The sequence below is a fragment of the Dermochelys coriacea genome, chromosome 1, assembly GCF_009764565.3.
Source record: "Dermochelys coriacea isolate rDerCor1 chromosome 1, rDerCor1.pri.v4, whole genome shotgun sequence".
NCBI classification, from domain to species: domain Eukaryota; kingdom Metazoa; phylum Chordata; order Testudines; family Dermochelyidae; genus Dermochelys; species Dermochelys coriacea.
In genome coordinates, this window is record NC_050068.2 from 280,945,306 (window position 1) to 280,970,271 (window position 24,966).

Below are 24,966 nucleotides of genomic sequence, written 5' to 3' on the forward strand. Positions count from 1 at the left end.
AGTAGTTGTTCATTTGATTTTTTTTTTTCTTCCCAAGTGTACATTTTGCACTTATCTTTATTGAAGTTTAATCTTGTTGGTTTCAGACTAAAGTTCCAATTTGTCACGGTCATTTCGAATTCTAATTCTCACCTCCAAAGTGCTTTCAATCCCTCACAAGTTGGTATCATTTGCAAAATTTTTATAAGCATACTCTCCACTTCATTTCCCAAGTCATTAATGAAAATAATGACTCGTACTGGACCCAGGACAGACCTCTACAAGACCTACTAAATATGTCCCACAGTTTGATAGCAGATAATTGATAATTACTCTTGGAGTAATTTTTCAACCAGTTGTGCACCCACCTTATAGTAATTTCATCTAGACCTCATTTCCTTAGTTTGTTTATGAGAATGTCATGTAGGACTCATTAAAAGCCTTATTAAAATCAAGATGTATCCTATCTGCAACTTGCCCCCATCCATTAGGCCAGTAATCCTGTCAAAGAAGTATATTAGGTTGGTTTGTCATGATTTCATAGAATATCAGGATTGGAAGGGACCACAAGAGGTCATCTAGTCCAACCCCCAATAGCCAGCTTTGACAAATCTAGGCTGGCTATTACTTATAACCCTATTATCCTCTGTGTGCATAGAAATTGCTTAATAATTAGTTCCGGTATCTTTCCAGGTATAGAAGTTATGCTGACTGGCCTAAAATTACCCAGTTCCTCTTTGTTCCCCTTTGGTACTATGTTTTATCTCGTACGGGAACTCACCCATAGTCTGAGATTCCTTAAAGATAATCGCTAGCGGTTCTGAGATTTCTTTGGCTAGTTCCTTGAGTAATCTAGCATGATTTCCTTCAGGCCCTTAATACATCTAACTTATCTAAATATTCTTTAACCCATTCTTTCCTTATTGTAGCTTCCATTCTTCCCCCTTTTGTTAATATTGTGTTAAGTATCTGGTCATAATCAACCTTTTAAGTGAAGACTGAAGGCGTTAAAATAGGCATTAAACACATCAGCCTTCTTGATGTTGTCTGTTGTTAGCTCTCATTCCCCACTAAGTAGAGGGACCTACACTTTGCTTCATCTTTCTCTTGTTTCTTATGTATTTATAGAAACTCTTCTTGCTGTCTTTTATGTCCCTTGCCAGGTGTAAGTCATTTTGTGCCTCAGCTTTTGATTTTTGTCCCAATATGCTTGTGCTATTCTTTTGTTACTCCTTCTTAGTAATTTGTCAATGTTTCCACTTTTTGTACGTTTCCTTTTTAATTTTCAGGTCATTAAAGAGCTCCTGATGGAGGCATATTGGTCCCTTATTCTTCTTCTGAGTTTTTCTTCGCATCAGGATAGTTTGCTGTTGTCGTTAATATTGTCTCATAGATAATCATGTATTTTCAGCCCATGAAAGAACAACAAAGCAAATGGGCCAGTATTTCTCTATATTGCATTACCTCTTCATAAATAAACTTTTTTATTAATTAAGTAAAAGATAATGGCTGAAGTTAACAAACATTTTTCATTTTGACACATTTAATTTGAGAGGGTTTTTTTAGCGGTATGGGAGAAGTATTTACAATAGCCTTCCATGGGGGCTTTTGAAATAAAGTTTTAGCATTCTTGAAAATGACAGGGCTTCAACTCAAGAACAGTGCCATCATTAAGTATGGTCCCTTAATACAAATTGTGGGAGTTCAGACAGAAAGCGGCTCATGGCATTAATGTGGCTCTGCATAAATGCACATATGTAATACCCGGCATGATCTTACACATCTGCACCGTGAAGATCCCACACCCTTCAGCCCACAGTCCTGTTAATCTTAAATATTTCTGGAGGAAAGTATTTCAATCACGGCAATAGTTTATGGTAACTTACAGTATTATCAGGCTCTTGGCAGAAGTTTGGTAGTCTTTCTATAGGAAAAATGATGCACTACTTAGACTGATATTTGTGTAGCCAATACAGTACCTTTTTATCTTAGTAGGATATCCTTAAACTCAAACATACAGCAAGCTTTTAATCTAAGTAGTTTGGGAGGATGTTACTTTAGCTACTCTAGTATAAGGACTTTTTGTTGACCCCTTACATAGAAGAAAGTAAACAAACTGTAACTACTTACTGCTGGATTGTTCGGAATTAGTGTAAATTGGGGTGAGTTAAATATCAGGGACACTGAAATTGAGCAATAGTTTAATAGGCCTTAAAGTGAAAACCTACCTCATTTGGGAAGGTTGTATGTTTCCTAAGCTGACCTGCATATTTTGTAGTAAGGTGAACTTAACGTGCAAGAGGTTTTAGGTTCACTAATGTTCTGATATAAATTGTGCAAGTAAATTTGAGACAGATTTCTGTACTTTCATCTCTTAAAAATGGGACCAAACTATATACTTCACTTTTTTTTTAATTGTAAACCCAGTCACCTTGGGAAATTTTAACAAATGTCTGTGTAGACTATTAATAAAACTAATAGGGCAGAAATCTCCTTTTGTCTTATTTTCATAATGAATGGCACACAGTATATTCCATAGTGGATGAGCTGCCAGGCATTAATTTGTGTTGTCCTGATAATGCATTATGAGGTTTTTCTTTGATTATGACTGTCAAGTTCTGTTGTGTAGCAGACAGATATGTCCGAAGACCTGAAATTTAAAGTAGCACATGGAGATACTGACCATGAATGGTATGCATTAATATTTTGGGGTGTCTTTTTCTGAAGATAAGGAATGAATGGTATATGAATATTTTAAATAATTAGAACAGCTTTTTTAAATTTTTAAAAGAATTAAGCTGTCATCCTCAAGCTTTGACTACTTGATGAACTTATTAACCAGAGAAACAGCCTATATTTGAAAATTGGTACTTTTTATATCTTAAAAGCCAAAAAGTTTTTCCTTTCTATAACCAGGTATTGGATCATACATTCAGAAACATAAATTGTATTTTTTCTTTAGAAGGATTCTGGTTTTGTTTTGTTTTTTTTGCGGGGGGAGGAAGTAATTGATACTAATTTATCTGTTTGGACTGTATAGCTTGGAAACAGGAAATAAACTGATAGCCCTAAAGTATCAAGTATAACCTAGCAATATGTTTCTCGGTTACTTGTACTGAGAACTAGCTAAAGTGAATATGACTGGCATTAACATCATTCAATAATATAAAGAGCTTCAATATAACTCAAACCAGCTGATTTTAATCTACATCAAATGGCATTTCATCTTGCTTAATATACTGGCAATATGCAGATTTTGCTGCCGTAAGAGAGGTCAGTGGGGAAGGCTGGCGATTGCATTACTTTATAAAATGCACTACTGACAGAGAGATGTAGGCTTCAACTGTTGTTTTGGAGCATGGTCTTTGCTACTTTCTTCCAGCTGGAAGCAAAGTAATTCGGTATAGCAGCCAAGTAGAGAGGTGATTATTGGGGACACAGATGAAGCAAATTTATTTTTAAATTTAGATATTACTATCTTGTATCTGCCTCTGTTTTTCTTGAGTTGAAAGACTTCTCTGGGTGAAGTTGTCAGTTGTATCGATGCATTTTCATCAGTATTGATTATCAATCTTGACAGCTGGCATCACAAGCAAGTAAGATGGCCTTTGTCATGGAGAACTGCCAGAGCAAACAGATTTTTTTTTCCCCTCCCAACTCATTCAGATGGGAAATAAGGTGTACAATTTTAACAACGAAGGTAATTAATTATTGGAACAATTTACCAAGGGTTGTGGTCAAATCTCCAGCACTGACAATTTTTAAATCAAAGAATGGATGCTTTTCTAAACGGTATGCTCCAGTTCAAACAAATTATTTCAGGGAAATTCTATGGCCTGTGCTATGCAGGAGGTCAGAGTAGATGAGCACCGTGGACCCATCTGCACTAGTATCTATGAACCCTGTGAATTCACAGTCATAATCAGCTAATGGGAAGAAAAGCATAAAAATGTGTTTTCCAGCTTAAACATTTTATTATAGCATTTCTACAAACAGTAAAAAATGAACAAATTGGTTACTGGAAGCTATCAGGTAACTTGAACCTGTAAAAGAAAACTTCCATACCACTACAGGTCTATTCCCAGCCAATAATTTTGGTGTCAATATATGTGTAGACATGACTTATACTTGTGTTATGCATTTATGTAGAACCGCTTATAATATGTATGCAGGACACAAATGATGTAACTATGCAGCTGATGTACCAAGTCATGATTTTAAAGTGTGTTAACTACTAAAATCACCTTTTCTGTATCTCAATGTATGCCTTTCTCCTCATATTGCAACAGATGTACGTTATTCTGTTAATTTAGTCTTGTTGCTTATGTTCTTGTATATCTGGTGTACTGTTCAGGGTTGTGGTTGTGTGATTTGGGAGGAAGGAGGCAAAATTGTTATACCCACTACATTTTTCATTTAAAAATGTCATAATCCAGTCTTAAAATTTCTGTACAGTCATTTTTTAAAATATAAGTTATATGTATTTAAAAAATTGAATCATCACTTAGTTATAAAGAACTAAATGTTGTTTTTATTTTTGAACATTGGCTAGTTGTGTTAACATTTGTTTTAAAAAATGGTATTGAGAAATTTACTTTTGCCGGTAAAAGATATCCCTATTAACCTACCAGTAAAGACTGTGTGCCTTTTGTCCAAATAAAAACAAAATGCTTTTTAGTCTGAGTTTGTTCTTGAATGTGTTCAAAAAGAAATAATAGTATATGACTAAAATTAATACCAAATACACTAACTGGGGCCTATCATCAAAGCTGGGAAGTTCTCACATGTAAGTTGCTGTTATAGTTTCATTATTTTTACTCTGAAATTACACTTCAGATCTATAGATTAAAAACAAAATTTAAAATCAGATCCAACTACAACCTTCTCTGTGTCTGGCTGCATCTAATCTCTACTTTAGAACTACCTTCCACCTCCAGTTGTAGCCTTCTACTTGGTGGTTCTTTTATCCTATACCCTATTTCACTTTCACAGACTGAAATCATGACTAACCTTCAGTAAGGAGATCAGGAAATGGCTTCTTCTAGAGCTGTAAGTCCAGCTAATTCGCTTGCCTGAAGGTCTTAGAGGATGTTTACAGGATGCTTCCTCCTGGAGGTGCGAGTGCACTGACTCCACAATACTCAGTTCCTCTGGAACTTTCACATGTGTGAATGCTTGCACTCTCTGTGTGTGTGTGTGTGTGTGTGTGTGTGTGTGTGTGCATACACACAGAGGCTTCAGGGGCAGTCTAGTACATACCCTTGTTCTTTGTTTAGTATCTGTGCAACAGTATGGAGCGTTAGGGAAATGGAACAGATTTAAATGAATTATTTTTGAAGTTTATATTTTAATCTTTTGATTCAAACAACCCACTTACTACAGAAATACCACAATGATGTTAATAATTAATGTGTTTAAAAACACCTGCTTTGGATAAGACACGTGTTCATATTTAATTATTGGAATTATTTTTTAAAGTTAAACTTGCACAGATGGTATCCCTCCTATATGTTAGTTCCTTTGTGAGACTGATGACACGACTTTATCCTCTCAAGGTTGTTTTGTTTTTTAACTTTGAATTTAATCTTTCCAGCGAGGTACAATTCAGAGTCTCAAATTTTAGGTGTTTGCCTTGAGTACTTCAGAGCACCTCTGGTGCTTTGGCATCTGTTTTCATGTCACTTCAATGTTTATCTCTTGTGCCCCAATTCTTATTAGGAATCCTTAAGTCAAAGTGCATAGATGCCTGATCTGCTTCTTTGCTGCCAAATTTCTTTGTTGCAGCTCAACATCTATATGATCTTGGTATTGGACACATTTCTTTGATTGGTCCAATATTTCCCTCGAAGCACAACTAGCCACTTTTCTTTTTTAGGTTTGGAATCCATGAAGAAGGAAGACCATTTAACAGCTTCAAAGCATGTATGTATGGCAAAACAACATCCATGATTGGCAACCATTTTTTGTGGTGTTGTCTGGTCAGAGTCAAACATAAAATTTAGAACTGATCAAAGGAAATACTTTCCACACAGTGAGTAATTAAACTGTGGAATTCATTGCTACAGGAAGCAGTTGAGGTCAAGAACTTAGAAAGATTCAGAAAGAGACTGGACATTTACATGGATAACAAAATTATCCAGAGTTCTAATTATTAAACTTTGGAAATGTTAAACCTCAGGCTTCAGGATTCAAGACAATCTCTAAATCAGGATGAGACCTTATGTAGGGGGCAGAATTACCCTCATCTGCCTATTTAAGTGTTTTTTACACCTTTCTGTAAAACATCTGGTACTGGCCCCTATAGGAGAGAGAATACTGGAAAGATGGTGAGCATCTTTTGAGTTCTTTTTGAGACATTGCAGGGAATCTCTTGTAAATTCAACACTCAGCTGGCCAGAATGCTTTGAAGGGTGAATCATAGAATAGAATATCAGGGTTGGAAGGGACCTCAGGAGGTCATCTAGTCCAATCCCCTGCTCATAGCAGGACCAATCCCCAACTAAATCATTGCAGACAGGGCTTTGTCAAGCCTGACCTTAAAAACCTCTAAGGAAGAAGATTTCACCACCTTTCTAGGTAACCCATTCCAGTGCCTCACCACCCTTCTAGTGAAAAAGTTTTTCCTAATATCCAACCTAAACCTCCCCCACTGCAACTTGAGACCATTACTCCTTGTTCTGTCATCTGCTACCACTGAGAACAGTCTAGATCCATCCTCTTTGGAAGCCCCTTTCAGGTAGTTGAAGGCTGCTATCAAATCCCCCTTCATTCTTCTCTTCTGCAGAGTCTCAAATGATCTCACACTTCTCAATATCAAAGGAAGCTACAGTAAAGTAAGCTACCTCCTGGTAAAGATCATTGTGCTACTGGGTGAAAGAAAAGAAAAGGTATCATTCCAAATAGTTCATGATAGTGTGAAAGACTGGAAAGCTCTGGCCCATCCTGGATGAAAGGGATTAAATTCTCTCTCTCTCTTTCTCACACACTCACTCACTTTTTTTTTTTTTTTTTAAGGTCATTACCCTGGTAGCTATCATAGCTCTTCCAGAGAAGATCAGCTTGCCATGCATTCTAGCTCTTGCAGACAATTTTGTGTACATAAGTATAATTACTAAGTACTGGAAGTATCTCGTATTTGTAGTAGGGTTAAATGATTTGCCTTTTAGATTATTGTCACCATTGCATGTTCTGAAGAAATACCTGGTGATAAAAGTGGCATGCCTGCACAATCTGGAAGTGGACTGAATCTCTTAGAAAGCCCATCTAGATGTTTGTTTTGAATCAAGTTTGTTAAATAATGCTGTTGCCAAGAGGACCATTGTTATGATCTGGTTGGCCTAAAACTAGAAGGCCATATTGAGGCTCATCTGCTGAGAGGAGGTCTGCTTTGCAGATGTTTCCTTCAGACATTTGTAAAACACCTATGTGATTCTCGACACGCTTTCGTAAAGCATTACCATTAGGATCTTCTTTATCTTTAGATGGCCAAAACTTTTTCCATAAGGTTTTCTTCTCAAACTGCATTCTCATTGCACAAACTTGTAAATCAATCATACCTTATATATTTTGATATGTATCTAATAGAAACTAAACAAACTCCTCTGTTTGCACTGTTGGTTTAGCTTTGTTACTTCTTGCAGCTTTGCACTCATGTTCTGTTGTGCATTCCTCAAACTTCTTATTCTCCAAGAGTGGGAAACTGTTGCACAGATGGTCTCTGTTATGAAGGGAAAATTACTACATACAGAGAAGCAGAATTAAACGTATCCTCTTTCAGGATTCCCACACTCGTGTCCACTTCTAAAGCGTTTGGGCGGGTTTTTTTAGATTTTTTTTTTCCCCTGCAGTTTAACGTTAATGTATTGCATGTCAAACATCTTGAATTAACTTTTCTTTATGGGACCTTCACCTCTGGATCAGTTAAGAAATTGACTGGAATGTTTGGAGGGTTTGGTGCACAACAGCCTCTAGAGAACCCAGCTCATGCTCTGCCCTCTTATCACTGCCTTTGAGGGTCAAAAACCTTGAGAAAATAAGGTCATTTTGCCAATCTCAAGCTCAGACTCATCCTGAAACATGTCTTTAGAGAATCAAAATTACAGATAATTTTTCTTTTCTCATGCCAGTTCTGTTCCTCTTTATTAAGTCACTCTCATAAATGATATGTGACCAGCTTTAATACCTGCTTCAGGAGGTCATGATGCAGTCTCACTCTTTCATTTACAGTTTAGGCTTTCTTCAGGGAAATGTTTATATTTCTTTAATATCAACTGTTTAGTGCTAAAATAGTTACATTTTTACTGTTGATGGCTTGTATCTTAATCAAGCAAATATTTGAGTCAAAAATTGCTACCTCAAACTCAGCACCTTTTATTGCCTGAAGTCTTTGAAGAGCAAACCTGTAACTGAAGTCATCTACCCCGAGAGCAAGAAACTTAGTATACTTTGTTTTTATCATGGTGCTGTAGATTTTTTTTTTTATGAAAAAGTAGAATACTATAGGTAATGAAATATAACATTTTGTTCAGGGAACTAGAATTGCTGGTAATCAGAAGATGATGAAAATGCCTCAGGCAGAAATGGCATGTCCATACGTAGGTCATTCTTAGGGTATGTCTATACCACAGTTAGATACCCATGCCTGCTGGCTCAGGCTGTGAGGCTGTTTAATTGCAGTCTAAACATTCAAGTTTAGGCTCCCACCTGGCAGGGTCCTATACCACAATTAAACAGCCCCTTAACTGGAGTCTGAATCAACTAACATGAGCCAACCATAGGTTTTTAATTGTGGTATAGACTATCCTTAGATGTTAACACTAAGTATGTTTTCTGGCAAAAGGCAAACACGATTTAAACAGTTTTTTTTTTTTTTTTTTACAATTCACTATTTGAACATTGACTTGGATATAAGAGTCTCACTTCTTGAAATAGCTAAACGAAACACGTTTGCTTCTTTGTATCACTTAAATGAGTGGGGCTAGACAAAAAAGCACCCTTTTCTTAATTATGAATGGATGGTACTTGACCAGTTTTTACCAGAGCTTTTCTTAACCCAAATTACCAGATGAAACTGAGGAGTTGTAGTGCACACGATGACCACAAACATTGTGCTAAATGTCAACCATGTGTAACAAATCAGTATTGTTGTGCCCTTTCTTTATAACTCTGAGTATTGTATAAGGAATGTAATGATACTTTGTAAGAAAACATGGGGTTTTGGGGTGTTACATAAGACTACCTGAAAAAACTCCAGTATGGTTATTGGCATCTTGACATTGACCCATTAGTATTTATCCCTGGAACTTGGATGGATTCTATAGACCAAGAGTCTGGAGTTAAATTTTTGTTTTTCTATATTAATTAATCCACGTTTTTGCCTCAAGGCTCATAATACCAATGATGCATCTTTAGAAACATTGTAATGTTTGATTGCAGCGGAGTAGGTATGGTTGCAATCAGCCACCAAATATGCTTAAAGGGTTGGGAGGAGGGGCGAATACAAACTACCGAGTCATCACAAGTTTAGACTCTTGAATAAACTTGAAACAATTCTCAAATTTCTCCATGGAAAAATTCTGTCTATCAGAGACATTCTCTCCCCACCTCCATTTATGAGCCTGCTCCTGCTTACTGTATTCTGTTTAAAAAAACTTACAAAATGATGCAACACTTCATTACTCTGGCAGCATCAAATAGAGATGCAAGATGCTGGGACTGAAAGAGACCAACTATTCTAGGGATAAATTTCAGCTTTATCCTATCCCTTAGATATAGGCTATGGTAAAGGTTAACAAACCTAGGAGGAAATACTTAATAAAAATGTGCACACAAAAGAACTAATTATGGAGGTTGGAGATCTAGGTTTTATACAACAAGGTTACTTTGGCAGAGCTTCCAGTTGTAGACAGAAAAATTGGGAGCTGAAGCCCCTGTTTTATAAGGGCCTGAAGCCACTCCTGCTGTCTAGTCAGTTCGGGATCCACTCAGAACAATAGTGGCTTCAGCCCTTACTTTCCCCTATCCTGCACTGAACTATAATTCCTAGAAACCGAGAGACAATAGCTCCTACTTCAAGGAATACTCAATTTTTTTTTAAGAAACACAATTCTAATAATCTTTCTCAGTCCTGGCTGGGTTGTAGGCAGAGGAATTGGGCCTATATGCTAAATAATACTACTCTTCCTGGATATCCAATCCCCCCACACTCCCCGCTCCACTCCCAATCAATTGTAAGGGGCTGCAAACTGTCTGGGAGTGGTAATACTGTGTTGATGTTTTTGATTGGGTAGTGAATGTCTAAAACTGGCCCTGGTTTTGAGCATTTTATTTATCCCTTGCAGTGATGTGCTGGAGGTGGTTCGTGTTAAAATTCTATCAGCAAATTGCAGAGGACTTGTGATTTCCCTCTCTCTGCATGCTGCAAAATCAAATGTGCCAAAGATGAATTATACCTGGGGCTTCTGAAGACAAATGTTTTGCCTGTGGAATGTACCATGTTGCATTATGTCAGCCGTTTAAAAACACACATCAACTCTCCCATCTTTTAAAACATAAATGTACCTATATTTTAGGAACCAAGTATTGGCTAAATATTTTCAGTGTCCTGTGACACTTCCTGGGGGTACCCAGTATAGTGAAGTACCTCGCTCCTACCTGCCCTTAGCATAAGGAAACCTTGTCTGTGCCAGCCATGAGTTAACTCCCTGATTCCACAGGCACCACAAGTATTCCCCACTCAGCCTATGCAGGCTCTTGCTGTCTACAGGTTAGTGATAGGTCCCTTTGGAGCCCCTGCTGCACTTGACACATACAGTGTTCACAGAGTCACTGCTCCCCAAGAAACAATACACCCCAGTTTATCAGCTTCACCTCTGATCACTGCTCTGCTTAGCACACAGCACTTAGATAAGTTTATAGTGAAAACAAGTAAAAGATTATTTGACAAAGGATGGGGATTCAAGTGATAGCAAGTAGAAATATTGGAAACAAATGGTTATCTATAAAATAAAAACAATACGCACCGTAGGTCTTTCTGGTTTATCACAGCCATGCTTCCCTATGATCTTCTATTCATGAGACAAGTCATGCTATCAGCTTGCCTCCTCAGTGAAAAAGATCCCAGGTATCTCTCTGTACCCCCAGTTATACTCACCAATCCATTGTGTTTACTAGCAAACAGGCTGCTTCCCCATTGTCTTTTTGTGGGTGTGCCTCTTTCTTGTCAATTATGAAATCTCTCGATTTAGCATTTGGCTTAGTTTGTAGTCTGTTGTGAAGTGGTCAATACACATATGACCAGCCAGAGATAGAAAAGAATCTCTTCCCTCTTACCTGACAGGAGCACATTTTATCACCTTCTGGTGACCTGCCTTAACTCATGTACCTTAAAAACATAATTTTCAGTACAGGTACATTATTCTTTAGACATTAGCTGTACAAACATTTCACAGTGATTATGATGAACTCTTGAGTGTGCTCTTGAGTCTTGGTAGAGACTTCACATGCCACCCTTTCGTAAACTTAATATGCATATATCTGACTGAGGGATCCCTGTAAAACTCTGTGCAACCCCTGTGCCCTCTCCCAGTTGGCATCAGGGTCATGTGCCTGGTTTTGGTTATTAGATAGTGTTTTAGTTAAATGCAGAAATGCATTAATAGACTCCTCAGCCACTCATCTCTTCAGTTCTGCAAACAAACATCCAGCTAGTACACAGGATTCATTACATGCCGAGACGGATGTTTTATGGGAAGCTTGTTAAAATATTACTAATGTATCATTTATTACTTGGAGGTAATAGAATTATATAGATTTTCATATTAAACATGTTACATTTAAATCATCCTGGCACTATATATATTTTTTTTCTTAAGTGTCAGATATTAAAGATTCCTTTTGGTTTTACAACTAACATACTTTTCTCCTCTTCCCTATTTTAAATTATTGCACTGAATTTGTTTTTGTCAAATAGCCATGTCCTCCAGGAAATACTAAATAGGATTAGCAACTGTGCTGGCTGGTGTTGTGACCTAAGATTTTTTACTACATTCGGATCATCCTTAGTATTGGCCACTCGCAAGCCATGTGTTGTAATGGTTATCTGCAGTAGTTATTGTTACAAGTAACCCCTATGACAACTAAAATTGAAAGAGATTAGAGGAAAAAAAGTTCTCTTTTTTCTATTTTACTATGTGTACAAAGGTTTTTATTGTTTCCACTCTGAAGTCAGTTGAGTTAATCAGTTTCTCCTGTTTTGTTTTGGTGCGGTTCTTTTGCACAGCAACAGGGGGAGAAAAATATTTTGTATACATGTTTCTTTTGTGACCGTAAAAATCACAAAAATGAGCAGGTCTCAAGAAAGGCACTTACCTAAAACCTCTTTGAATTCCTTTTTTTTAAATAAAGTCATTAGATTTCAAATTTAGTGTGCCTTTAAATGCTCTCTTTCTTCAAACTCCTTTTAAAGCAGCCAGCTGCTCCTCTTAGTAATCCTTTTTTATTTTAAAACCTGTCTCTGCAATTTCAGAAGGCTTTTGAACACTATCAATATTTTATCTGAGATAACTGACAACAGATCAAATTACTTTAGACGCCTTCTGCAGGAGTCCATATTCTGAAGCGGTGGTTCACAGTAGCTATAATTTACTCCACCAAAGCAGCAAAGAATTTGCAGAAAACTGTTCTCCTGAAGCCTAGCAGATTGTAATGGTCTCCTAATCCAGCAGAGTTGGTTGCCTTGTAGGATGTATAACGGATGCTGGAAATCTTTAATATTTCAAAGATGGTGGTGACTGACAGAAAGTTTCATGCCGGTTTACATAACATAAGTGGGGTGGATCCATTCCAGGTACAAGTGAACAGGAATCCCCATTAACAGCAAGGTTGTAAATTGTGGTGCAGGGTGTTTGTTTCAGCAGAGAGGCTGAAGATTCAGTCAATAAAGAGACCGAGCTACTGGATTACCCTTACATGGCAGTACTTCCAGAACACTGTTAGGGTGCACTGGTGAAGCTGATGTCCGTGCTCTGCCTACTCAATAGATTAATAAAGTACTCCTACTCTCCAGACAGTCAGTTTGGTACCTTTTCAACACCATTCCATTCTGTTTGTTAGTATTAGTTATTTTTATTTTAGTTTCATTTGGCTGCTGTTTTCTTGAGTGTTCCACATCACAGAAGTCTAGTTGGCAATTTTCTTCCATTGCAGTTTTTCTGTGAGGCTTCATTTTACAGCCATCCCTTGATTTTTGTCTTTTAGTCTTCAAGAGCTAAAATCCCCTGAGATGCAGCCAGGTATTTATATATTAGTTTATCTGCCAAAGGATATTTCAGTGGATTACCACCTTCCCTCTTTCTTTCTTGGAGCTTTGAGAGTTCTGTAATTTTTTTGTATATTTTACTGGACTTTTAGTCTAATACGGGCAGCCTAAGGCACTGACAGAAGAGCACACAATGATGAGAATATTACGAGACGCTCCTTGTGGTGCTTCTGAACACCCAACATTTTGAATCTGTGAGAAGTCCTGTGTGGTTACACACTGGAAGCACAGAGATGTCTAGAGCCCAGGCGAAAGTAATCCACTGAGGTGAAGAATAGTTACTGGTAAATAATGTTATGTTTTTCTCTTAAGCCTTACACTTGCCCTGTCTTATTAACCTGCTACGACTAGAGTGTTAAACCAACATATTACAGGGCAGAATCATTAACCAAATGCTGATCTGGGGACCCCAAAGACAGTATGAATCAGCTTCAATTCACGCAGACTGGGAACATGTCGTTTTCTCCCCACCACCCCAAATCTCTGAATTTTTGTCCCATTTTTTAATGCATGCTTACAAATTACACTATGTTCTGATACCAAGGAACAGGGAGGCCTCAGAGCAAGTTGGCTATTGGTTGTTCTGGAGTGCAGTGAGACACAGGCTATAGTTTACTAAGCATTGGCACTAAAGAGAGATTCCCCCCCCCCCCCCCCGCACTATGGCACAAAGCCATACAAAGTTCTCCAACGACATTGGAACAAATGTCCTCAATTACACAAGAATTAACATAACATACTGTTTTAAGACATAGAAAACAAATAGTACTTTGGATTTTTTTTTTAGTCTTTGCGTTTATGTGTGCAAAAAATGTCCTAATTCAGAACTGCGGTGAGGAAAGTTAATCCTATTTTCTTCCTTGAATAATCTTCCATTCCTCGGTTTGTTAAACATTCTTGGCACTTGCAAGTCAAAGAAAAGATAATACATAGTTCTGAAGAATAACCTTTTCAGTACTTATAAAATCAGATCCCTGTAAAATACGATCTTAATAGAAGTTTATAAATGAATCTTTTAAATGTCAAAACGGGAAAGTAATTTGCAGATTTGAGTGTTTTAATAAATGTTGTTAAGAATCCACACTGTAACATACTGTAATTTGCCAGTCACAGAACAAGTATACTCTTCAGACATGTTTTAGAGGACTTGTCTCTATTAGACTTGGCTATAGTTTAAATATATAGGGAAAAAAAGGCAGCTTTGGCTATAGTTTATATTACCTGGACGTCCAAGATCGCAACAGATAGGTGTGCAGATTAAACAAGTAGCTGGATTTTCTTAATAGCACAGTTCTAAAGTAACAGGTTTAGAACAGTAAGCTGCCAGACTGGTGAAAGGAAGCCTTTGGAATCAAATTAAAAATAATAGAGTCAGGGAAAATGCCTAGTGGATTTATGTAGTCTCTTATCTTTCTCGACTAGTGCTTCATATGAAAAATCCTTTATTTGTTGCTTAAAGAATTCTAGGGTGTGTCAGCAAGAGAGGAACTGGAACAAAGGTCAGACTGCACAACAGGTAGGGGACTAAGAGTGGAGTTAGAAGGTGCATGTGCGGGAAGATGCATGAGCTTGGAGCAATAGGAGGGTATGAGACTCAGACATGGGATGGGCAAAGACAGTGCTGTTGAGTGAGACGTTTGTGTTGTGGAAAGAGCTTTTGTGCTAGCCAAGCAACACTGAAGCTGCAGAAATGTGTTGTTTTCTGTTTAAAATCTAAACCCTGAGCTTTCTGACTCTGGGACTGTTTGTTTACTGCAATAGGGAGTGATGGCAGTGGGAAGTATAGAGGCAAGCGATATTCAAGGCAAGGGATAACAAAAGGGGCAGAAAGGTAACAAATCAAAGCACAGTATTGCAAATAAAATTGATCAGGGAAGGTGTTAAAATAACAAACAGATGAAAATGGAGAAAGCTAGTGAAATGCAAGGGAAGAGTGAGTGGAGCCCCGTCTGCCAGCGGACAGCCTGTCCCAGCATTCAGCAAAAATACTAGCAGTCAAATCCAGAATGGCCTCCACACTATACACTGAAAAGTAAGGGCCAAAGATTCTCCTTTTCCAGGCAGTTAAATCTTTTTAGATGCTAGAGGTTTGGTCAATTTTAGTTGATAAAAAGTCTGAATGTTACTGTAGTGGTCTTTAGTGAACATGGTAGCAGATGTACTATGTATATTTATTCTTAGGACACTTACCTTACATTTTTAAAAACGTGTCATAGTGAAGCCGTGGAAAGAGAAATGAGATGTCTCTGTGCTCCACATGGAGTGATTAAACAAGAGAACAGAAGCAGCAGCAGATTCTGGATTTAGAATCAGTCACTGAAATTAGAGAGGTTTTCTGAGTATGTGTGGGTGTGTCCTTCTAGTCTTGTGTTTGAAATTCATATGTTGGGGATGGGTGAGCAGCTATGGAATGTAGGTGGGGGCATTGCACACAGGTCTGTGACTCAGCATGCTCTGCAGACTGCAAACAGAGTTCCCCAGGGAGTTCATGAAGCAGTGAGTGAAATGTCTGGGATTTGATAATTCCCAACAAGAGAAGAAACTCCCTCTGATAACCAGGATACAGAATGGGGCATTGAGATACAGTGGTCACCAATAAATGGGCAGTATTTTCCAACACATATCACTTAGTTCATAGAATCACAGAAGTTTAGTCTGCAGAAGAGAAGAGAGAGGGGGGATTTGATATCGGCCTTCAACTACCTGAAGGGGGGTTCCAAAGTGGATGGAGCTAGGCTGTTCTCAGTGGTGGCAGATGACAGAACAAGGAGCAATGGTCGCAAGTTGCAGTGGGGGAGGTCTAGGTTGGATATTAGGAAACACTGTTTCACTAGGAGGGTGGTGAAGCACTGGAATGGGTTACCTAGGGAGGTGATGGAATCTCCATCCTTAGAGATTTTTAAGGCCAGGGCTTGACAAAGCCCTGGCTAGGACGGTTTAGTTGGTGTTGGTCCTGTCTGGATCTGTCTGGGTTAGCAGCCAAAGAAAGAATAGCATTTTGACGTAGAAGGCAATTATACGAATCTTAAGAAATTTGGGCCTCTCTGGAGATACATTTGTATAAAAAGTAGTGAGATGACTTTCAGAATGCCTGACCTCCTCTTTTTCCCTTCCCTGCTGGTCCCATTCTTTCCTCCTGTATGTCTTCTCCTATTTTATTATGGTTTCCCCTGCCTAACATGTTATGTCTATGTAGTATTGTCTGGTCTTGTAGCTTTCCATTTGTAAAGCTGAGTAATTGTATAATTCTGTTGGTGATCCTGTGAAGCATGTGGTATTTGCTGGAAGTCATTTACCTTTTTGTACTTCTCATTGTCTGCTTCTTTATTAAAATAAAAAAAATTAATCACACACAAAAATCTTGGTCTTACTCTCCAGATTATTTTAAAGGGCAAGTCACTGTATTCATGAGGGTGTTTCCTTGATAAAGGAGAGAGAGCTACTGTTGGGGTGTGTTCCGTGAGAACTCCTCAGCTCTGGATTGCACTTCCCCTTATGCACTCATGTTTACTATGTAGGAGCTTGGATTTATTACCCTTCCAGACACACTGTAAATCTCAGCTTCCCCCCAACCCCACCCCAGCATTTGGAAAGGCAATGGGAAGATGGTTGGATGGGGTTATTTATTGACATGGAGGAGTTACATTCTAGACCCACATCTGATTATGACTGGAAACACAGGAAGTTAATTGTTTTAATGTCTTATTTTTATTTAGAATTTTATGTTTTGGAAGGGGTGCCCAGAGCTTGGGATGGGCATTCTAGAATCTGTTTTGTATACACATCTAAGTAAATAAAAAGGCACTTAAAAAAACCCAGATATAACAACATTTTTTTGGACTCCACCTCCACCTTATCCTCATGTAGCCCTATTGTGGGGCCTAAATGTTACAGCAAGCCAAGTCACCCTACAGCAAGCAACAATAATAAGTATAAGGCAGGAATTTTCACAATTTTTCATAATATGAACCTCACTATATTGTGTATTGTGATCACTCCTCTTTCCATTGAGGATGGTGGAATACCCCTGTGACAACTACAGAAAATGCTTGCATAAAATGTTAACCACACTATCTATTTTTAGTCTTCCTTGCATTTCTCCACCTATTTGGTTTCTCTGAAAAAAACAAGGTTCATCATATGACCCGCCATCTCTCCATAGAACGCTGGCACATACTTCTAAGGACCACCATTGGGGAGCCACTGGTATTAAGTTGTTTATGAAACCCAAATCTCCTCCACATTCTGTAATATGATGCATTGACCTGGAAGAACAAAAGGTCAGGTTTCAGAAGGGACCTATTCTTTTGTCATACCAAGGGAATCAGGAAAACACGCTGGGTCAGAGGCTGCTTCCATTCGAACTCTGAAGCTGTAGCATAAAACACAGGCCTCTCAGCATACTTAGTAACAATCTCTTTCCTACAACTCTGCCTGTCTACTGCATGGCTTATTGCTAATGAAACAAGTTCTGTGTCATGTGATGAACTGTTTAGAGAATTGTGATAAGCCTTGGAATTTAAATTCTTAACTGCTAGATTCAGCAGAGACTCTGGTTGTATGGCTCATTACAACAATTTGTAACTGACTAATTTCCTTTGTTGCATGACAGCAGAGGTGTAAATTTCCCACTTCATTTTAAGTGGTTTCTTGCAACATGTGTTAACACCTTATGTTTAATAATCTGTTGCACCTTATATTTAGCGGGGACACACTGGTTAACTTTTCCAGACCTGAAGAAGAGCTCTGTGAAGCTCAAAAGCTCGTCTCTTTCACCAACAGACATTGGGCCAATAAAAGATATTACCTCACCCAACTTGTCTCTCTAAAAATTGTAGACTGTGTGCAATACGAGATGATATAAACTTGTGCAGATACTGTAGGATCAACATCCAAAGTCAACTTTTTTGCTTTCAATAGTCTAATTATTGGAATCATGCAGTTCAAGTGAAAATATACGTTTCAGACAAGAAATTTCAAACAAATATTTGTTAGCGTGAGCTGGTCCATTAAGCACCAATCTTTCTGTTAAGGTTTATGGGCTCTTTGAGATGAACTAGGAAGGGTCATACTACGGAGGCTCATGTGAGAGCAGGACTACTTAAGACTTCCTTCTCATCACAGTGCCTTACTCAAGACAGAGATTCAAGCTGAGCAGTATATGCTGTGAGGCACTTCTTGAAGAAGAAACAAGCTTCTGGAGGGGCTTGACCTGGGAGAGACAGGAGCAGAGAGTGCTGGAGTGGACAACAGCTAGCTGAGAAAGCTCTTCAGCAGTGAGGGGTTTGAAGCACATCTGGTGATTGGCTGGATTAGAGGAAATAGGGAAACACCCAAGAGGGGCTCAGTAAAGGACCATTTGAAGGGGGCCAACTCACTGAGACCTGAAGGAGTAAATGGCCATGGGAAGTAGTGGAAAGGACAGACTTGGGCTTGGGGCAAACTACTGCCTACAGTTTAGGCTTCCATGGCTAGGACCTTCCTATGATGTCACCTAAAATGACAGTGCAGAAGCTCCTGCCTCAAGGATAAGGCTATTAAGACCAGAGGCAAAAGACAACGGAGCTGTGTAACATGGGGATTGTGGTCAGCTCTGATATAAGGGGTGGAGGGGAGCCCTGCATTGAGGGTGAAGAAACTATTAGCTGAGATAGGGCAAAAGACATCGAGTCATCCACTGAAGAACGTGTTCCATTTGGATTTGTGTGTTTCGTTAGCATTCTTATTCTGATATGGAAAGGGAGAACCAAAGTATTAAAATCATCCTACAAATCTGGAAGCAACCAAAACAGCCAGAGAGAGACTGAGGCCTGGTGGCATCAGAGAGTAAACCACACTATCACTGTGTCATTTTGTTTAATCTGAAACAAGTTGCAGGATTACTTGGCATTACTGTTTAGGAATATTAGCTGACAGCCCACCTGCATTTTTTTCAGTGTATAAAAGCTACTATATCTTAACACAAATTAAATACAACTACTAGAGCTATAGTAAAAAGGCAGGGGAAGGCATGGATAAAAAGAGTGATGAATTTTGGCTTAGTGCTGTCTTTATGATAAAGGAATACCTTTTAAACAAGGGACTTCCCAAGTGTTTGTAATAAGGAAGAGGCTTTGTTTATATCATTTTGCTCAAATATTGACTCACTTGCCAATTGATTAAAGGGGGGAAAATTAGTTTCAGTCTCTAGTCTCTTGTACATCTCCACATAGTAATTTAATTTTATTGAAAATATTTCATGAAGCAGATTTACCCAGTCCTTGTAACTAAAACAACTAAAGATTATTTTGTGCACATAAAGAAAGTGCTTTTCTCTCTCTCTGTCATCTTTCCTGATACAAAGTTCTGCTCTCTTCTTAGCATTTGAATTCCACAAGAAACATAGTTTTGATAAAGTCAGGTCTCTGGGCCAATCTGTTTACTGTCTTCCATGTTCAACATTCTTTTCCTGACCCGCAATGTTATCCTGTCAACCCTATTATAAATTTCAGTACTGCAGGTCACTAAATTAGAAGTGCTCATGATTTTTAGTAATTCAAAGCCCATTTGGCAGGAACATATAGGGTGTGTGGTTTGGATTAGAATCAAATTGGGATTTGTTAATCTGAGTTAATTTAGCTCATTTGATGTGAAACAACAAGAAAAAAAATCTTAGTGTAATGGTAATCCACTTCTATGAGCCATGGACAAAAGTGTCCAAGTGTCTATTTATTAGAAACTAAAAGATTAATGCAGCTGCGGCATTAGAGTTACTAGACCCTAGAATGAACAACTTTTTTGCAGGTCAATTGAATAATTAGAATAACAAATGAACATATTCAGACAATGAATGTAGCTTATTTTAAGCCTGTAAAGGTTAAAAACTGCAGTAAAGTATTTATTTTTTGTAAACAAGGCTTTAATTGTCTTTTGAGTTATAGAAAGAAAATACTCTGATCTTAGTTCATGATGTCAGTTTAGTTACTGAACCAAAAATACATTTCATCCCCTCCCCCCAACTCCCTTTGTTTAAATTGGGACAGCCAAGGCCTTATCTCCAGGGGATTTGAAAAAGGACTCTGGCACTTAAACAAAATCCAGGCTGTTCTTTCTTGAAGTTCTGTGCATCTGTGGGAGTCTGAACAACGTGGAGATTGCCAAATGGAGCCTTATGGAAAGAGTCCCCAAGACAGCCAAATCACATGCCTTGAAGTCCATTGAATTTAGACTTGCCAAAGCAGTGGTGATTGTCAAGTGTCTATAGGATCCTTAGTGATTTAGAATTGGACAGCATAAAGACTTGTTTCAGAGTAGCAGCCGTGTTAGTCTGTATTCGCAAAAAGAAAAGGAGTACTTGTTTTTTCATAAAGACTTGGTAATCCATTTACTGAAAACTCTTGGGACACGTTTGTACCGAATGTTTTCAAATAGGCTGGAGATTAATTCTTAACCGGCCTATGATGGATGACCCGAGCCACCTGCAAGTGAACTCTCCAGAGTCTTGTTACTGCTTCTTTGCATTACTGCACTTTCCAGTCACTAAGGATTATGGATGGGGGTTTTCATTGGTTTAGACACCCTCTGAAAACATAAGAGCATGTCATCTCAAAAAACCTGTGAAGAGTCAAGATTTTCCTAGCGAAAGGAAAGACCAAAGAGTGATGAGACACCATATTCTTAGTTTTCACAAATATTTAGGTCTACAGTACACTGAATAGCAGCCGTGTTAGTCTGTATCTGCAAAAAGAAAAGAAGTACTTGTGGCACCTTAGAGACTAACAAATTTATTTGAGCATAAGCTTTCGTGAGCTACAGCATCTGATGAAGTGAGCTGTAGCTCACGAAAGCTTATGCTCAAATAAATTTGTTAGTCTCTAAGGTGCCACAAGTACTCCTTTTCTTTATACTGAATTCAGTTTTACTAATGACAATTGACATCTTCACTTGCATGAAGTAAAAGGAATTCTAGTGGACAGGAAAAAATATACACAATACAATATTCAAGTTTATTTTTCCCCAGGCTCCTTAAATAAAATGGTGTAAAAGGGCTTGGTTCAAAGCCTTACTTCAATGAATTTATGTATTGGTAAATGGTATTGGAAAATGCAAATATAATTTGCAGTATACAGACTGAATTTTGGCTCCAATGTGTTCTGCTATCAAAATGATTCATGATACTACATTTCAAACAAAAAAGGCATTGGTCCCTTGACCTAAGCATGTATAAGCATCACTTTTCTGATGAAGAATTGAGATCAGTAACAACATCAGGTGGAAAGGATAATATTGTATAATAATATATTGTTTCACCTTTTTGCTGGGATAACAAATAGTCGTGAACATGTGTCCTAGTTTTCTCACCCTCGGTGAGTGGGAAATAATAATTAAAGTTTTAGCATTGGCATCTGTGCCAGCCTGCAGTTTGTGAAGGGAATGTTTACTACTGCAGATTCTGTGAGGCGCCTGTAGCTGAGACAGCTTTTTGTCAGTTCTGTTGAGCTAAACAGCACGAATTCGCAGTGTGTTTCTGCCACCTTGTGCTGACTGTCACCCACTGCAAGATATAGCTTAGCCCTAGAGGAGTGTATAATTAATACTGAATGTTAGTGTACTGAAGTGCTTGACTGTAGCATCAGGTTATACGTAAGAGCCAGGCTTTTGTGAAATAGTTGCATTAAAGTTTCACCACCATTTACGGTTATTTTCCTACATGAGCACATACAAAAATCTCACCCAAACTTTTGGATAGTCTCTCCTCTTTAAGTTTCTCCAAGTTTTTAGGTCACCAGCTCATAGTTTTCTATTTTTTAAATCATGGCTCAGAAATAAGGGGAAGAACATTTTTTTTAAGAACACAAGATATAAAATCGATGTGTTTAACTCTCCTGTGATGGCTCTGGATTGCTTTCAAATTAACTCAGCAATTCACTCGGCAGCTTCAGGGTCTCTCCCTAGTGACAGATAAGCCTCACCATGACACAGGCGTTAGAGTCTCATAAAGTTCATTTCCTTAAGTAAAGGTTAAAGCAGCTTTTCCCTGCATACCACACCATTGGATCTTGCTCTTCCTGGGAACAACCTGAACCAGTCATGCATGTTTATGAAGCAGTGGGTAGATAGGTATGTTTTTAATTTTAAGAAAGCTGCCTGTTTTGTTTGTCTTTCCCTCATCTTCATTCCACTCAACATTCCATTCATTCAGAGACTCAAACTGTTTACATGGTCTGCAGCCCTAGGGCTATCCAAGCAAGGAGACATTTTGATTTTCTAAAGAGGTCTGTCTCCGGGAATTCCCACCACAGGATTAATGGGCCTGTGGGGGGAGCAGGCAGGAATTTAAAGCTCTTTAAGCCCTTGGCACTAGCTGAGCGGGTCCCATAGGCTGCTGCCACTACTCCAACAGTCAGTTCATTTGGCTGTAGGTTGTAGCTGCCCTGGGCCGCTGAGAGACACATTCTCAGTATTTTCCCCAGGAAATGAAATTAGGGAGGGGTTTGAATTTATGGGAGGGGGGAGACCATGAGGGCAAAGGTGGGCAGTATGGCACCATAGTAAACATTGAAAAATGTGTCACAACCATTTTATTAGATTTAACTCATGGTTTTAAAACCATCACACAAATTAAAGTTGGCTACTCACGCCTTCGCTGAAGTACTACCTCTCCATTCTTCTTGTTTTCTTCTTCTTTCAGACCACAACATTATAGTCAGCTGTTGTAACTAGGAGTAGCAAGAGATGAATTCCTACTTTTTTCATCCCAGGAAACATAGCACAAAGATTGGGTCGAGCCACCAGTAATGATAAAAAAAAGAAGGTGAAGTCAAATCTTCATTCATTGGTTATATGACATTCCACTCTGTGTTCAAAGTCTCTATTCTGTCCTGATCACATGGGAGGCCCATTGCTGGTAGTGCCTCGCTCCACTCAACTGTCAGTGTTTTATAAGACAAGTATCTGTAAAAGCTACATAGCGATTGAGTAGAATCCAGAAGTTGCTGTTGTAGATTTGTAAGAATAAAGTCTGTGTACTTTTTCAGCTGGCTTAACAAATATTTCTTGTCCTCTTCACTTAAGTGTAAGTGCCTTCATTAACCAACCTCTGGACTGAATTCTTTGCTTCTCTCAGTACATTTTCAATGGATATATCTCTGATAGATCCAAGTGCAGCTTCTATTGCTGGACAAAGATCTACTGCAGTTGTAGCAGATCCCTGGCTGGCATCATTTAATGACCCAAGAGGTTTCAACAGTAGACTTACAAGATAAAGAACAGTGATTGTCTTTTCTGGAGGTAGTAGCAAAAGTAGTCCACTAGCCTCACTACTTAGATCAGTTTGATCTTGGTAGATACTTTCCAAAGCCAGTAACAATGGTTGCACTAATTTTAAGACAACAGCCAAAGACCGCTCATGAGAAAGCCAGTGGGTTCATGGAATCATAGACTATCAGGGCTGGAAGGGATCTCAGGAGATCTAGTCCAATCCCCTGCTCAAAGCAGGACCAATCCCCAGCTAAATCATCCCAGCCAGAGCTTTGTCAAGCGTGACCTTAAAAAAACCTCAAAGGAAGGAGATTTCACCACCTCCCTAGGTAACCCATTCCAGTACTGCACTACCCACCTAGTGAAAAAGTTTTTCCTAATATCCAACCTAAACCTCCCCGACTGCAACTTGAGACCATTACCCCTTGTTCTATCATCTGCTACTACTGAGAACAGTCTAGATCCATCCTCTTTGGAACCCCCTTTCAGGTAGTTGAAAGCAGCTATTAAATCCCCCCTCATTCTTCTCTTCTGCAGACTAAACAATCCCAGTTCCCTCAGCCTCTCATCATAAGTCATGTATTCCAGTCCCCTAATAATTTTTGTTGCCCTCCGCTGGATGCTTTCCAATTTTTCCACATCCTTCTTGTAGTATGGGGCCCAAAACTGGACACAGTACTCCAGATGAGGCCTCACCAATGTTGAATAGAGGGGAAAGCTCATGTCCTTCGATCTGCTGGCAATGCCCCTACTTATACATCCCAAAATGCCATTGGCCTTCTTGGCAACAAGGGCACATTGTTGACTCATATCCAGCTTCTCGTCCACTATAACCCCTAGGTCCTTTTCTGCAGAACTGCTGCCTAGCCATTTGGTCCCTAGTCTGTAGCGGTACATGGGATTCTTTCGTCCTAAGTGCAGGACTCTGAACTTGTCCTTGTTGAACCTCATCAGATTTCTTTTGGCCCAATCCTCTAATTTGTCTAGGGCCCTCTGTATCCTATCCCTACCCTCCAGAGGTGTATCTACCTCTCCTCCCAGTTTAGTGTCATCTGCAAACTTGCTGAGGGTGCAGTCCACGCCATGCTCCAGATCATTAATGAAGATATTGAACAAAACCGGCCCCAGGACTGACTCCGCTTGATACTGGCTGCCAACTAGACATGGAGCCATTGATCACTACCCATTGAGCCCGATGATCTAACCAGCTTTCTAACCACCTTATAGCCATTCATCCAGCCCATACTTCTTTAACTTGCTGGCAAGAATAATGTGGGAGCCCATATCAAAAGCTTTGGTAAAGTCAAGGAATAATACATCCACTGCTTTCCCCTCATCCACAGAGCCAGTTATCTCGTCATAGAAAGCAATTCGATAAGTCAGGTATGACTTGCCCTTGGTGAATCCATGCTTACTGTCCCTGGTCACTT

General features: G+C 38.8%; 1 protein-coding gene across 1 annotated transcript in view; it reads left to right on the forward strand.

Moving 5' to 3' along the window:
* Positions 1-14,475, forward strand: part of PAWR (pro-apoptotic WT1 regulator) — a 163,644-nt gene extending 149,169 nt beyond the window's left edge. The window contains exons 8-9 of the mRNA XM_043492915.1: positions 6,994-7,038; positions 9,002-14,475. Of these exons, the coding sequence (XP_043348850.1) occupies positions 6,994-7,038; positions 9,002-9,004 (48 nt within the window). The 3' untranslated portion in view covers positions 9,005-14,475. The remainder of the gene's footprint in view (positions 1-6,993; positions 7,039-9,001) is intronic.
* Positions 14,476-24,966: the final 10,491 nt, after the last annotated feature.